Raw genomic sequence first — 14069 nt, 5'->3', positions numbered from 1 at the left:
TATCTCCAAAGTAATACTAAACAGTGACAATTTACTTTTGTTTAGCAAGAATGCTCAGGATTAATTTGTATTTTCACCTCTGTATTCATTCTCTGAGCACAAAGGTCATAAGATCCTAGCTGGAATTTAAGCATTCCAGCATTACTGTTACACTATGATGGCTAAAGATCATAATTTGCCTTCAAATCCTCAAACAGTATAAATCCAAGGGGGAAAACATTTAAAAAATTAAGGTTTGGGAAGCTTCATCAAGTTATCAGGAACAGCCTCCAATATCCTGCAAGCCGGATGTTATACAGCCATGTTACAATGTCATGGCAAAGGAACATTCTGTTTTTAATAGAGGATAACTTGCCTTTTATCCCTTAGCAGACAAGAAAACCTCTTTTTCTATTAATAGATTTTGACCTTAAGGAAAACAAGACACAGTAAAATTACTTTGTTCATACCAATCATTCCAAGTTTTCTGAGCACATTAATTTTAAGAGAATTTTAGAACCAGGGAAGAAAAAAGGCATTTAAATGCCAAGTGACCCATTTTTTCTGAATCCAAAGAAAATGTCTCAAAAAATCAGTGGGTAGTATTCTATCTATAATGAATAAGAAGTAGATCTTTTACCCTACTCTACAGATAATTTAAAGAGGATGCCCTAGTTTTTGCTTGGTGTGTTTCTTTAATTGATAGTGCTTTTTCTCATTGTAAATCAAAGTTAGAAATGACTGGAAATACAACTACGGCTCTGAGTTTCTACATCCTCAATTCAATTACTTGATTGGTGTTGTCTCTGACTAAAGACTGATATTTCATTAATTGACCTGGTTTTGTTTTCTGACCTGATAAAAATGCCTACCAGGAAGCAACTCTACTTTGTCAATGGCAGCACAAAAGCTGACAGTCTCTACTCTCAGTAAATCTGTGAGTCAAGCAGAAAAAAAAGACACAGGCAAATTAATCTATGTAGTTTTTATAATAAAGATTTGGTGATTAACAAGGAGCACAATATACAACTTCAACAATATTTCACACCAATAAATGAGTTCCCTCTGCCATGTCAGATCAGGGTTGTTCCAGAGGTTTGCCACAGGATCAGGGTAACCCTTTAATGCTGTTCCAAAGGCTGAGGTCCAGGTAAGCAGTGTGTATTTGCCCAGCTGGGTGGACTGTGCCTGGGTGAGCATATTCCCATGTGATGAGGGCTACCAAAACCTTTGAACTACACAGAATCAAGCAATCCCTGTTATAACAAGTTGCCATTTAATTCATCCATAACACTGCTGAGCAAGGAAACCCCAAGTTTACGTGTGACTGCTTCCAAGAGCTGGCTGAAACCCCATCCTAGCCCAGGCCCCACACGATTCCAGCATCCTCCCCACTTGTCACTAAGGCTTCCATACTAAGGTTTTATGCTTGCAGGATCTCACCAGACCAACAGACCACTGGTTGGGTGCCCAGGCAGAGGTGGACTCCTCCCACTACAGTGGGAAGAGGAAAAGACGGTGAGAATTTATCAGTCTTTAAAAACATTATCAAGAACACTGCTGAGAGAACAAGTTTTCTGAGATTGATGGACATACTCTGCCTCTGATTTCCTGCAAGAACACATGAACTTTGGTTTAGTCAAATATTTGCCTTCCAACGACTTAGACCACCACCCAGTATTATCCCAGAGAATATATTTCTTTTCGCTCCTGCCAACAAAGGCTTATGAGGCAATTGCAATTCGAATTGCTCAAAGATCCCTTTGATGTTACATAATGCCCATTCGGAGGGCACGCTGCCAGCACGGCCTGCTTACTTACTCAGATCATAAAAGTGCTGCCAGAAAGCCTCCATCCACTGATGAAGTTCTTCCCTACTGTCAGTAGCAAAACGTTGGGTCACACCCTCTCCAGACACGGGGTTGATAACAGAGAAGTTATTGGCTCTTCTCCTGGAGTCCTTATCCACAGCTCGAATCCTGGTTTCCTAGGAACAACAAACTGTGCTAATGACTTATTGCTTCACACTGCCATCAACTTAGGGCCAATGACAGTGTGAGGAAGGTAGAATTTGCCTTTTTGTCTACTTCAGATTAATGCCCAATTGGAAAAAAAAGAACCAATGTCGGGAACTGATTATAAAATTGTTTTATCATAAAACTGTTAAAATGGCATAAAACATGAAAAATAAGGGAATAAAGCACAATTATCACAGTTCAGTCTGAATTACAGAATGTACTGTAATTCAGTGTTCCCCTCTCTCTACCTTCACCAGCTCATCTCACACTGCTCACTCTTCTCCACAGCAGTTTAGCGAATAATCTACAATAACAGCAAGCAGCTCCTTTGATTCAGATGGACAACCACATTATTGCAGCCACCATTTACACCTCCTACCGCACTTCCCTGGGCCATTGTTTACCCACTGCACTGTAAACTTGTATCCATTTAACGTTCATCTTAGTGCATCACCACAGGCAGGGTAATACAATAGTGACGGGAAAATGAAAAAGAAACTTACCTAGGCCATCTTTAAAGGGGCATTTGTAGCAGTAACCCATACAGTTCTACTAGAACAAGATTCTTCTCTAATGGAAAAAGTTATTTCCCATTTAAAAATACACATTTTGGTTTTAACTTATTTAGGAAAAGCTACACAGAAATAATTAAATGTGTATATATATCCAAAAAGTATAACACAAGTCTAAAAAATCTCTTCACCTAGAGTTAGAAAAGCTCTCAGATTACACAGCAGCACTGTTAAGGTTTTTCCTTCTGTTCAGGGACATAGTTCAATTGCTCTAGACTAGATCCAGTGGTATTTTCAGAGCATTCACTTTCTTTGTTATGGCAATACTACAATTAAAAAAAAACCAAAAAACCACTTATCCCTAACTCAGTGATTTTTGTGTGTGTGTAAAATGCTAAAAGCTTTAAGTTTAGCTAAAACACAACTAAAAGAATTCCAGAAGGCAACTGGTCAACATTGCTGCTCATCACAACATGCTGAGTAAATTAAAACAACTAACATCACTTTATTTGTAGAAGTAAAGTAGAAGCCCTGGGAATATCTTTGCACATGCAACTTGAGCTGACTGAACAAGCAGCAGCCCATTACAGCACTGCTCCTCAGAGGATTGCTGGCACACCCAGGAGAGCAGAGTGATGAGCTTTGGTGCCAGGGCAGCAGCCAGCCCTGAGGACACCTAACACCCAGCAGGAGCCTGCACTGCCCCCCTGCCACCCCGGGGCACTCCTGGCAGTGCCCAGGATTTGACGGAAGCCAACAGTCACAGCCAGGGCTGTGTTCAAACATCTCCTGTCTGGATGGACAGGGAACCTGACCACAAAGGTGGCTCCTCAAAATCAGGGAGGACAGAACAACCAGTTCCCTTCTACTCAACTCAACCAAATGTCAAACATCTGCTAAAGACATTAAACATACACCTACAGAAATTAAGTTTACACACGGGATCCCATGGGGATGAGCCTAGTTCCGATACTCAGAAAAACAAAAGTTACTCTACAGGCCATTCCCCAGATTTTAAATACATTACTGAAGTAACCATTTGAAATACCAACAACTGCTTGCAGCATATCTGATGGATATGTTCATTTAAATTCTTCTGTCTAAAAATAGGAGATGAAGTAATTCATCCATCAGTGCTCTATATCCCATTAACTCAGGTAACCATAGATACCAGCAAAAAATGAAATCAAATAGATTAACATTTGACAGGTAAGAACTTCAAGCATACCATACACACAAGTTTATTTAATGATGTTTGCTGCAGGTTTTATCCCACAACTGTGGTATTATTCAAAGGAGATGAATCCTCAAGCAACAATCTCCATCTGATGCTTGAATATTTCAGCAGTCATACGAGACGCCATTGCAGCAATGGGCTGATGAATTTGTCAGGCTTGGGTGAATTACACGACATGCCCAGTTCCACTTCATAAAAGCAAAACCCAAACCAACAAAAAGCTATTAAAAACAAAACAAAAAGAAAACAAGCAGAAAACCACCCCAAAAAACACAACAAAAAGTGTTTTAATTTACCATGTTGTAATAATATCTTTCCCAGTCTTATAAAAAAACTGAACCAACCCTGCTGTAGCAATTGTAAAGAGCAGAACAATCAGTGGATGGCAACAGGAAAACAATTGAATCTTGAACTCAAGTGACTCTTCTGGGGAGGCTGAAGCCAGTTTTATATTCTTTATGCAAAAGATTGTTTCTTTGAAGATGGGCAAAGACTAAGAGGGAAAAATATATGGTATTTGTAAATACCAACCTTACTCTATATTTCTCCCCACAAATAAAATCTCTTTGCCTGATAATACCTCTCTGGAAAGCTTATATTTTAAGCTTACAAGAAGACACAGAGAGAACTTTTTTTACTGCTGCAGTACAACATTTTCCTGATAAGCCATTCCTGACACACTAAGAAGCACTGGTTATAAAGACCATTTTAAGACATCAGAACAAATTACAGTTCTTAAAAATATTGAATAACCTAAAGACCAAGTTCTGTGTATCTATTTTAAGGTTAAACAAATCAAATAACACACACAAACTCTCTTCATGTTTTTAGTACAAAAAAATAAACCAAACTGAAATTCAGTACAACACTGAAAGCAAGTATAACCTGTACATGCATTGGTTTCTGTTGTAATATTAACAATTTCCATGAAATTTTTTTTTAGGCAAGCAGAGAAAAATTGTTTAATTTCAAATTATGGCTTTCAAACACACTTATGCAGTCTATCAGCTAATATTTTGTCCCTTCCTTGTTTTGTGAGCTTGTACTTATGTGACATCCTCATGGCCACTGGCTGGTCAGTACAACGTGTGAGTGTGACATGGATAAGCAATATTAGGATATCTGTGCCATTGTTCTTGGGAGCAATGCAGCAGCTGAAAACAGGGAAAAGGAGATAGCAATACATGACCAGCAAGCATTTTGTGAGGCAACAGTGAGCCAATAAAGCAGCTTTCAAACTGCTCAGTTTGAGCATACAAGGATCTGGGTGTTCTACCTGCTTCCCCTGCCTGCATCCACAACCTCTTTCAAGCAACTGCAAGACTAAACCGAGCAATGGGATATGAGATACCAGACATTGGGAGGCACTTAACTAGTCTGTGCTTTTCCAATACATTTTCACAGTTAGGCTTTTCCTAAGCCAACCACTGGGACAAAGTCCTTACCACAGAGAATACAGATATTTTCAGGGCTTATCTCATTTCCCTGTGCTGGAGTTCCCCAACACACACACAGTGAATATTGCTCGTGTTGCTGGCTCCCTAAAAGCTCACCTGGTCCAGAACTGACATCCATGTTCCTCTGCTCCAGCCCAAGGATGAACTCCCTGCTTCCCTAGAAATATGTATGGTTCCCTTGAAGTTACACTGCTGCAACCATCACATTTTCCAACAAAATCCTGTACCTGACCTAGGCAGAACAGCTGTACCACCAAGGACTGTCATTCAAGGTAATTGATTCTGTGCCTCTGCTCCTGCTGTACTGATCAGCAGTGTTCCCATGAGCCTGTGGCTGTAAACCCTCACTCCTCACCCTGCTCCCCTCAGCCATCAGCAGGGGCACGGAGAGAGCCCCAGGACAAAGCCTGCATGGGCCAAATATGCCAGGAAGGAAATCATGGGACTACAGCAATTTGAAGCAAGATCCCAGAATCCCTCAAGCTTCAGGCACCCATGGCACGAAAAAAGTTTTCTAATCTATGTACCAAACACAGTAGATTATGTATTCCAAACACTGAGCAACTAATGTGAACTGCTGGAACATGCACCAATTTACTAAGCTATCACGTGTAGGCAAGGCCTTTATTTTTCATTTCAAATTAAAGAAAACTTGAAAAAATATCAGGAACTGGCCTATAAAGGATATTTCTTCAAATTGGATTCCAGTAAATTTTCTTTGCTACAGAAAATATCATTTCTCTTTTCCTACTTAGTTGTGCAATATAATATGTTATAATCACATTTAGCTGGAACAATAACAGTAGCACTTGCATAATAGGAACTGCAGAACCATTCTTGCTCAACAGCAGTAGCAGTGAAGTCATCTAAAGTTGAAGTAATGACTTTGCTGGTCTTAATGGCTTCAAGTCTCAATTCAAAGGGAATTGGAAATACAGCTATTGGTGTGAACCTTTTCCAGAGAATTTCTCATAAATCCAGATAATTTCATTACTTCTCAGAAAGTATCTTTAAATTACACGTAAAGGATCAACTTCACATTACAAATGAAAATGCCACATATGCAACCCTAAGAGATTTTAGTTAGAATGTCTAGAGTTGATGTTCAGTCTCAACTTTCACTTTGAAATTGCTGTTTCTTTAACAACATGTAGCAGACAAGCCCATACGATTAGTCTGCTTCCATTTAATCCGTAAGAGAAATTTCATAACAAAGGAATCAGAAAACATCTGCAGGCATTAAGTTATTTTCAAGAGAAACTGTTTAAGTAGTAAAGGATCCAAATATGTTTTCAATAGCATTTTCCTTTTTTTGTTTGTTTTTATTTCCATTGAAGAAGGATTCACAGTCATTCTCCAGCAGCATGATATTTTTGTAAAATGGTGTAAGACAAATAAATCATGTACCTTTTACAAGTTAGCTTTAAGGATACCCTGCAAACATAAGGACAATCTCTCAGGCTTATCAAGCTGGAATTTAGGTTCTAGGTGCATAGGTTACTTGAAGGAGCAAAATATCTTAGTACAATATGGTTATTTTAAAAGGAAAAGCAAAATCAGGATTTAGACTAAAACAGAGAACCCCAAGAAAAGACATGAGGCAGCCTGATAGATAATTTTAAAAAATATTCCTGTCATGTTTTAGAATTATTTAGTCATTCTATAATTTATTAAAGTTTACCATTTCTTAACTGATACCGTGAATAGCTGGAAAACAGATTTGTGGCAGAGGCTGACTTAGTGAAATTGAAAGTGACTGAAGAAGTAAACCTACTTAAATATATATCACAGTATAAATATTTATTTAATGTAAATGTATAAACAGTTGGAAGAAAAAATAGCACTAGAAAAACAGGTAATTTTATTTAAGGAATCAATTTAAATCTTAGCAATTAAAAAACCATCCTAACACAAACAGGTCAGATTGTTACAACCCATTTAAATGTTTGGGTTCCTCAGCAGTCTCACTCTGAACAAGGATGCAGCACCCAGAGCTGGTTCTGCTGCTGTGAGAATCATTCTTTGTCACCCCATGCCCCCACATGTCCCCAGCTGAGCCCCGTGCTTGTAGCACCCAGGTGCTTGTGCAGCCGGGTAATGAGTGGGGTAAGAGAACTGGTGAAAGGCAAACAGGGTGGGAGCCAAGGCTCCTGCTGGCCCCAGCTGCCCTGCCTGGAGCCCCCAGCACTGCCCTGGGCCTGCCTGGCACTCGCAGCTCAGCGGCAGAACCCAGAACAGCCTGTGCTTAACACAGCTCCCAAACGGGTCTGTTCCCTTTGTGAGATGAACCCAGCCATGGTACTGCAAACAACATTTAACTCCTCTGCCCATCCTTATGGGATATTAACCCTTGGTGCCTGCACCAAAACCAGCTGTTGAAAGCATCTGTTCTCTCTAATGCTTGCCATTCTAGAAGGTCCTTCCCATAACATTACTAATTTAAATATTACTTCAGGTTAATTACTGTTTCTTTGGTCAAATAGTAAGCAATATTTTAAAATTGCATTTTAAACTCAGGGCATGAACAACAGCAATAATATCATCCTAGAGAACAGCATTTCCAAAGTTATTATGCTCTGGACAAAACCAGCATTAAGAAAAGCAGCTTATTTTAAGGCACTAAAATATTTTGAAAAATTTTCCATTTCTCCTGCTAATTAAGACTGTGGCCAAATAACACGTAACAACAAAAAAGCTTTTGTTGGAATTCCATCTTGCTGAGGACAACATTCTACCAAAGCACTGCTAGGGGATTGTAAGCAATACATTTCCAAGGGCTGTCTTATAGAACTGTGATATAAAAGGTTATTACTTTTCCTATAGAAAAACACCCTCCTTTTTGCCTCTGTGCTAACCAGTCTAATGCAATAGAAGGAATTTACATCCACAGCTAAGGAATGTTACGTTCCTGCTGGGGGACTGCAAATTTCACTGAAGTACATCCCACCCTCACTCTACCTATAAAGCACTCTGCATACCAGCAGCTTAGAGCCCAAATGACTGCACATGTTTCTTAAACTAAAAAGAACATCCCCCAAAATAATAAAATAAATTTTAACCCCTCCCCCCGCAAAAAAAAAACCCCAACAAAACAAACAAAAAAATCCCCATACAACCAATTTTACCTTGTTGATGGAAACTGTCAATGCTGGCTCCACTTTGGCCTCAATTTCTTCTGGTGAGTAATAACAAAGGAGCTTGCCACCTCTCAGTACACAATACAGCCTCCTCCAGCTTGTCAGACCTCCTATCATTTGCTAAGGAGAAGAAGTAGTGAGAAATTGCCAAACATAAACCTAAAACACAACCATGTTGCAAGGTGCACACATACCAGCCTTGAGTGATCAAACCTTAGCCACACCAAATTCCTTCCTACAACAAAGACTTTCTGTTATAGAACATTTCAATCACTGATTTCTGAAATGTGAGCAGTACTTTAAATGTCTTCTGCTGTTTTACAGTTTTCACAGACTTGCCATGTGACACTAATAATACAGAATCTGCTGGTTAACACAGAATGAAATCTAGATCTGGTGTCTAGTGTAAAAAAAGAAAGCACCTTTATTAGCTACAGTAATTGCACAATTATAGAAATAAAAAGAGTATTTCACTTTGGAAATACATACTGCATTCAACAAATGTCAAGCAAAGACATTTGTCTAGAATTTCCACTTCCTCAAATGAATTTTCTGAACAGCTTTCATAAAACCATAACAGTTTCACAATCAGTGTAAAGCCTGTAATTCAGCACTCCTGACAAATGACCCAGACCCTCTGGCCCTCCACTATCACCTTCTCATTTGGCTAGTTGTGCAACAAACCAAAATAGAGAAGTAAAGTGAGTTCACATGAATCATTTCTGAAGGGATGAGTTTAGATGTGGCTCTGTTCACCAGCCTGATTCACCATGCTGGGACAGAACTCTTGTGGCATCACAACAAGGGGTATGTACAAGGATGAGAGCCACAGGATCACCAGGACTGATGCCATCAAGTACCACTGCAAACCAACTCCGAAACAAGAGTTTTACTTGATCTGTACTAACAGCCTACGTCATTCATGCCAAGGAAACATTGATTTCTCCATGCTCAGCCACTGAAGGCACCTTTTGTGAATGTAGCTGTGAGAGTTTCCCCCTTGCTCTAGGCAGAACAGGTAAAGAACAACAGTTCTCCATACAGCACTTCAGGTAACAGCAAATCTTCTAACAACTGACTCTTAGTGACAGCTTTTAACAGGCCAGGATGCAAACACAAGCAAGGCCTCCTTACCTGCTGATTTAGAAATCCTGCCATCATATCCCTGGCCATGCAGGAGGGCTGGACAACTAAACGGCAACACATGTGCCCATACAGGGGCAGCCAAAAAGAGGATTCCTCTGGGGGAAAGAAAAAGACAAAAGAGACAAACACTCAGGTCTGAAAAATTGCCCTGAACATACAGTTTAGCTTTCTACATCTGTTTTTACATTAAGATCCTGAGTCTAAATAAGCATATTTTCATATTTTAAGGAATGAGATTTAATCCGGTGGGATTAGATTAAAACTGATTTTTAGTCTTCAGGAAATGTTTTTTAATTGAAAAAAATTACTAAATTCCAAAATAATTTCAAGTAAAAATGGCAATATTGCTCTGCAAAAAAGAGTTGTTCTTACATAAAATGTGGCTCATTTCAGAGCTAGAAACTCTTTGAAAGGTAAGTCCCTGAGCCCATCCCATTGTGGCACACAGCTACATTTATACATGAGCACTTTGCTTCAGGATGTTTCAATAAGGCTTCAAATGAGGAATTTGTATCTACTTTTGCCTTCAGCACTAGAGGAGCACTTAGGGTTCCAAGGAGTTCCTAACGAATTGGAATCACTCAGCTCCACTGTGCAATAGGCTCTCTCTCCTGTAATTAGAAGTAGGTAATGCAATGTTCCACTAATGCGACTGTGTCTTTGGTCAAGGTTTAGAAATGCTTGTAATGAACCAAAATATCCAGGTATGTCCTTCCTCATCAGACTAAATTATGTAAATTAATGTCAGAAAAAGGAACTTGAAGATATAAAGTACTAATAAAGAAAGGCTTACAAATATCAAAGGTACTCAGAATTATTCATCCAACACTTCAAGAAAAAAATGCCCCATAAATGTTCAAATCTGTACTTATTCAGAATTACTGAAATGTAAAGAAGGAAATTCCCTCTGAGATCAAGTTTACTCCAGTAAATGATTTAAATTCCCAGAAGCAACAGTGACAGTCCCATGCCTTAAGTTAACAATTGGAGGATTGCTTCTGGGAGGGGCTAGCCTTGCAGAAAATAATGGACAAAGTACCAAAAAGTGAAAACACCACCATCAGCTGCAGCATAATCAGTCCCCCAGTGTCAGCATCCAGGCTGGCTGCTCCCAACTCGTGCTGCCCCCAAGCTGAAGGACAGCAGCCAGCACAGACTGCAAGCACACACACACTTACATCCTGTGTTCAATCTGGGCCTCAAACAATCTCGCCAAACTGAAGCAATTTTTCTTCTTTCCTTCTGACTACAGAGAAACAAGCTGTTCTTCATTCTGATACCCTTCCTTGGTTGTGAGGAAGGGAAAATAATTTGTATATAACTCCAACTCATATAAGATGGAGATGCAAATGACAGAAGAAACTCCCAAAAGAATTAAATTTTCATCTGGACTTGAAATTTTACTCAACTTATAGTTTATTCAGCTGTGTACAGATGCCTGGTTTAGAGCCGTTAAATATTTTATTAAAGTTGTTCTATATTGAGTATCAAGAAAAATAATCTCTTTAAGCCCTTTAGTTTACAAGACTTTAATGCAAAATGTTACTGGTTTTTTATTTCCTTAAATTGATACCATATGTACTTACCATTTCCTGTAATGGTAAGGTTGTGGGTCCTGAAATTGTCCTCGGCACTTTCCAGCCCCAGAGTGGTGTATGCCAGCAAACTGTACTTAGCTCCACTACATGTGGAAGAAAAGGCACGTTTAGGACGTTTCTCTTCGCGTTGCTCAGGCAGCAATTAAAGGGAGTCTAGACACACCTCAGAGACCACATTTGGGTACAAGGAAACAGCAAGGTGCAGGACAGGACCTGTCAGTGACCACAGATGGAAACCTCCAACCTCTTCCCACACGGCTCCTGTGTCTCTGGTTCTCCTTGTAAACACTGTTCCACATTCTGTTCCTGTCCTTCCTGGATCTTTATCTCCTGCCCCCATGTGTACCCCCAGATCCAGACCAATGCCATCATTCATTACAACTCTTTCTGCTGCCTCCTCTCTGGGACCTGCTGGCCAGGAGACCTCTCATGTGGTCACTGCCTACAGCTGGGCTTGTGCTTCCTCAAGAGGCAGCAGCAGCCAAACACAGGCACACAGGCTGTGCTATCCAAACCCTCTGCATGCTCTGAGCACCTCTCTCCTCTAGGCAGACACCAAGTAACTTTCAATAAGAGTTTTACAGCTCTTATTCCTAGGCCTAAAGCAATTAGATTTGGTAAGAGGTTCAAAAATTCCTAAAGTTAATAGAACAACTGATGACAAACTTTATCTGAAAATACAGGTTAAAAATTAAAAGGCATTATAATGCTTCTCCATGTTGCTCTGCTCTTCACTTTGCCTATGCAGACTACACTTTATAAACCAGTTGTTTATATATGTATTTTTTATATAATCCAATAGATTGATTATTCACAGGCAGAAATCTGTGCAGAAATCTTATGGCCAGTTTTGTAGCAGAAAGGATTTATTTTCACTTATTGGACTTGGAGGTTTCAGAATCTTTTATCTTAGTTTTGCATTTTGCCTAGGGGAAAAAAAGTATCACTCTTACAATTCAGCACAGTGCAATTGTGGAATGCAGTTCTTGGAATAAACTGGTATAAATTTAGTACTTTTAACCTTTTCTCTAAAATACTCATTGGACCAAGTAACAGATTTATAGTCCAGCAGTGCAGTAGGAATTCCACCTGGCTAATGGCAGTTAGGACAAAGTTCACAAGAAAACAAACCCCTCCAAATCACTAACTACTCTCCCCAACAGGATCTAGCACAAGATCCTTAAAATATCTTCAGTAGAACATAAGAAAGCTTAGTGGTGTAAAAGCTGAGAAGACACCATTGAACTAAGATCCTCAAGAATAGTTTTCCATCTTAGTATTGCTCAGATTTTATTTTTCTTACTAGCACAGTGGGAACACAGAGTTTTCAGACCTTTGGCTGTGCAGATAAGGAGAGTGTCTACCTCCCCCTAACCCTAAGGACAGAGGAGGAGGAAAAGTAGGAAGTTTGTTAGAGGGGAGGTGTGTTCCATATCTGTCTCCAGGGAACAAATAGAAAATTAAATACAATATAACATCCTGGGTGAAAAACCCCTGCTATGAAGCGTTTCAAGAGGGAAATCTGAACAAAAACCTATCAGCATTTGTCTATGTTTCCTGCTAAACTGCTCCTTGACAAAAGAGCCTCCACTGATTATGTTTGACCAAGCAGTTGAGCAATGCATTACCATTCTATTTAAAGTGTACCAAAAAGTTCAGTTTCTTCTCACAGATAAAACTGCTGTGCTGATTCTAAAGTTACTTTTTTTTTCCTAAAGCATGACTAATTACCACAATAACGTTGCCAAAAAAAATAGCTACTTCACTTTTAAAATATGCTCCACAGTAACATTTTCATTCTAAAATACAAGTCATTCCTTTCAGGCAGCTGCAATATAATTTAGGAAAGTTTTATCTACAGATATTTTTCAGATTTAACTGGCTAATCAGGATTGTTGACTGTGTTTTTCCTTTGCATTTCAGAGAATTAGCTAACTGCCTTAAATGGCAGTTTCTTTGTATAACATATCTGCCTGCTGCATCTCATTCAGTACTTTGCATATCTGTAGTATTTTTCCATTTAATAACTTCACTTAAAAAAACCCAAGCAGCTCATCTCCACAACAAGCCTGTGGAAAAGGCTCATTGTTAAATCTGTTTACTGATCAAGAGACAGAGGCACCGAAGTTTCCACACAGACCTGGGTGTGGGAAGGTGTAACTAAAACACTCTATCAATGTATGTTAATTAAGACATCTTCAATTCCAGAATCTATTCCTGAATATTAAACCCAGTGTTAGAAATCCCAATCTCACTTCATTCATTCAATGTGAGTGAAGGAATGAGTGGAAGACTTGTGAGGTGTAAAAAAAAAAAAAAAAAAAAAAAAACAATATGCTCAATTTTCAATCAGATCTTAAATAATAGAGGGTAAAACCAAATATAACCTTCAGGTGCTGACAAGAACCCAACCATAAAAGTTGTACCAGATTAGACTGTGTACTTCCAGCTAAATATCACTGGGGATTTGCCAAATCAAACACAGGATATGGAAGCTGCTGCACCTTCAGCCCAGTGGAGGACAAAACATCAAACAACAACCAGTGCCTGCACAGCCAGTTCTGCAAACCAGTAAACAGCACTTGAGGGAGACTCTCCAGTGGTTTATCCAAAGAGCAACCTGCTTACACTGCAATTTAATAGCAAAACTGCACTAAAATTTTTTCTTCTATGAAAAATGTAAAAAGAAAAAAAATTAAGCTAAAATTGAAAAACTAAGCAGGCAAAAGACTGTATAGAAACTAAATGAGGGATAATTAAGAGAGAATATCAGTATATTCCAAATTAACTAATTAAGCAACCCATCAAGCCCTTTGTCACAAAGCTTTTTCAAGAAGTTCCAAGTCTGAGAGTTTCCTCACTAACCAGAGAGATTTCTAAGCCAAGAAGTTTGAAACAGAGGGATCACAGAGTTTTTGGGAAATGGAGAATTTCACTCATGTGTGCACTGGAAAGAAAAAGGCTTGTATAAATGAAATCTACAGA

At 39.1% G+C, this 14069-nt stretch overlaps 1 protein-coding gene across 3 annotated transcripts in view; it reads right to left on the bottom strand.

Moving 5' to 3' along the window:
* RTKN2 (rhotekin 2) overlaps positions 1–14069 on the bottom strand; it is a 50985-nt gene that overhangs the window by 7047 nt on the left and 29869 nt on the right. For all 3 annotated transcript variants that reach the window (XM_036386109.2, XM_036386110.2, XM_036386108.2), the window contains 4 exons: positions 11073–11167; positions 9475–9581; positions 8329–8460; positions 1801–1966 (listed from right to left, as the gene is read on the bottom strand). In XM_036386109.2, the coding sequence (XP_036242002.1) occupies positions 1801–1966; positions 8329–8460; positions 9475–9581; positions 11073–11167 (500 nt within the window). The remainder of the gene's footprint in view (positions 1–1800; positions 1967–8328; positions 8461–9474; positions 9582–11072; positions 11168–14069) is intronic.

This window comes from Molothrus ater, chromosome 8 (assembly GCF_012460135.2).
Source record: "Molothrus ater isolate BHLD 08-10-18 breed brown headed cowbird chromosome 8, BPBGC_Mater_1.1, whole genome shotgun sequence".
Lineage (NCBI taxonomy): Eukaryota > Metazoa > Chordata > Aves > Passeriformes > Icteridae > Molothrus > Molothrus ater.
Note: the sequence above shows the minus strand (reverse complement) of the source record. Positions and strands in the feature narration are given on the sequence as shown.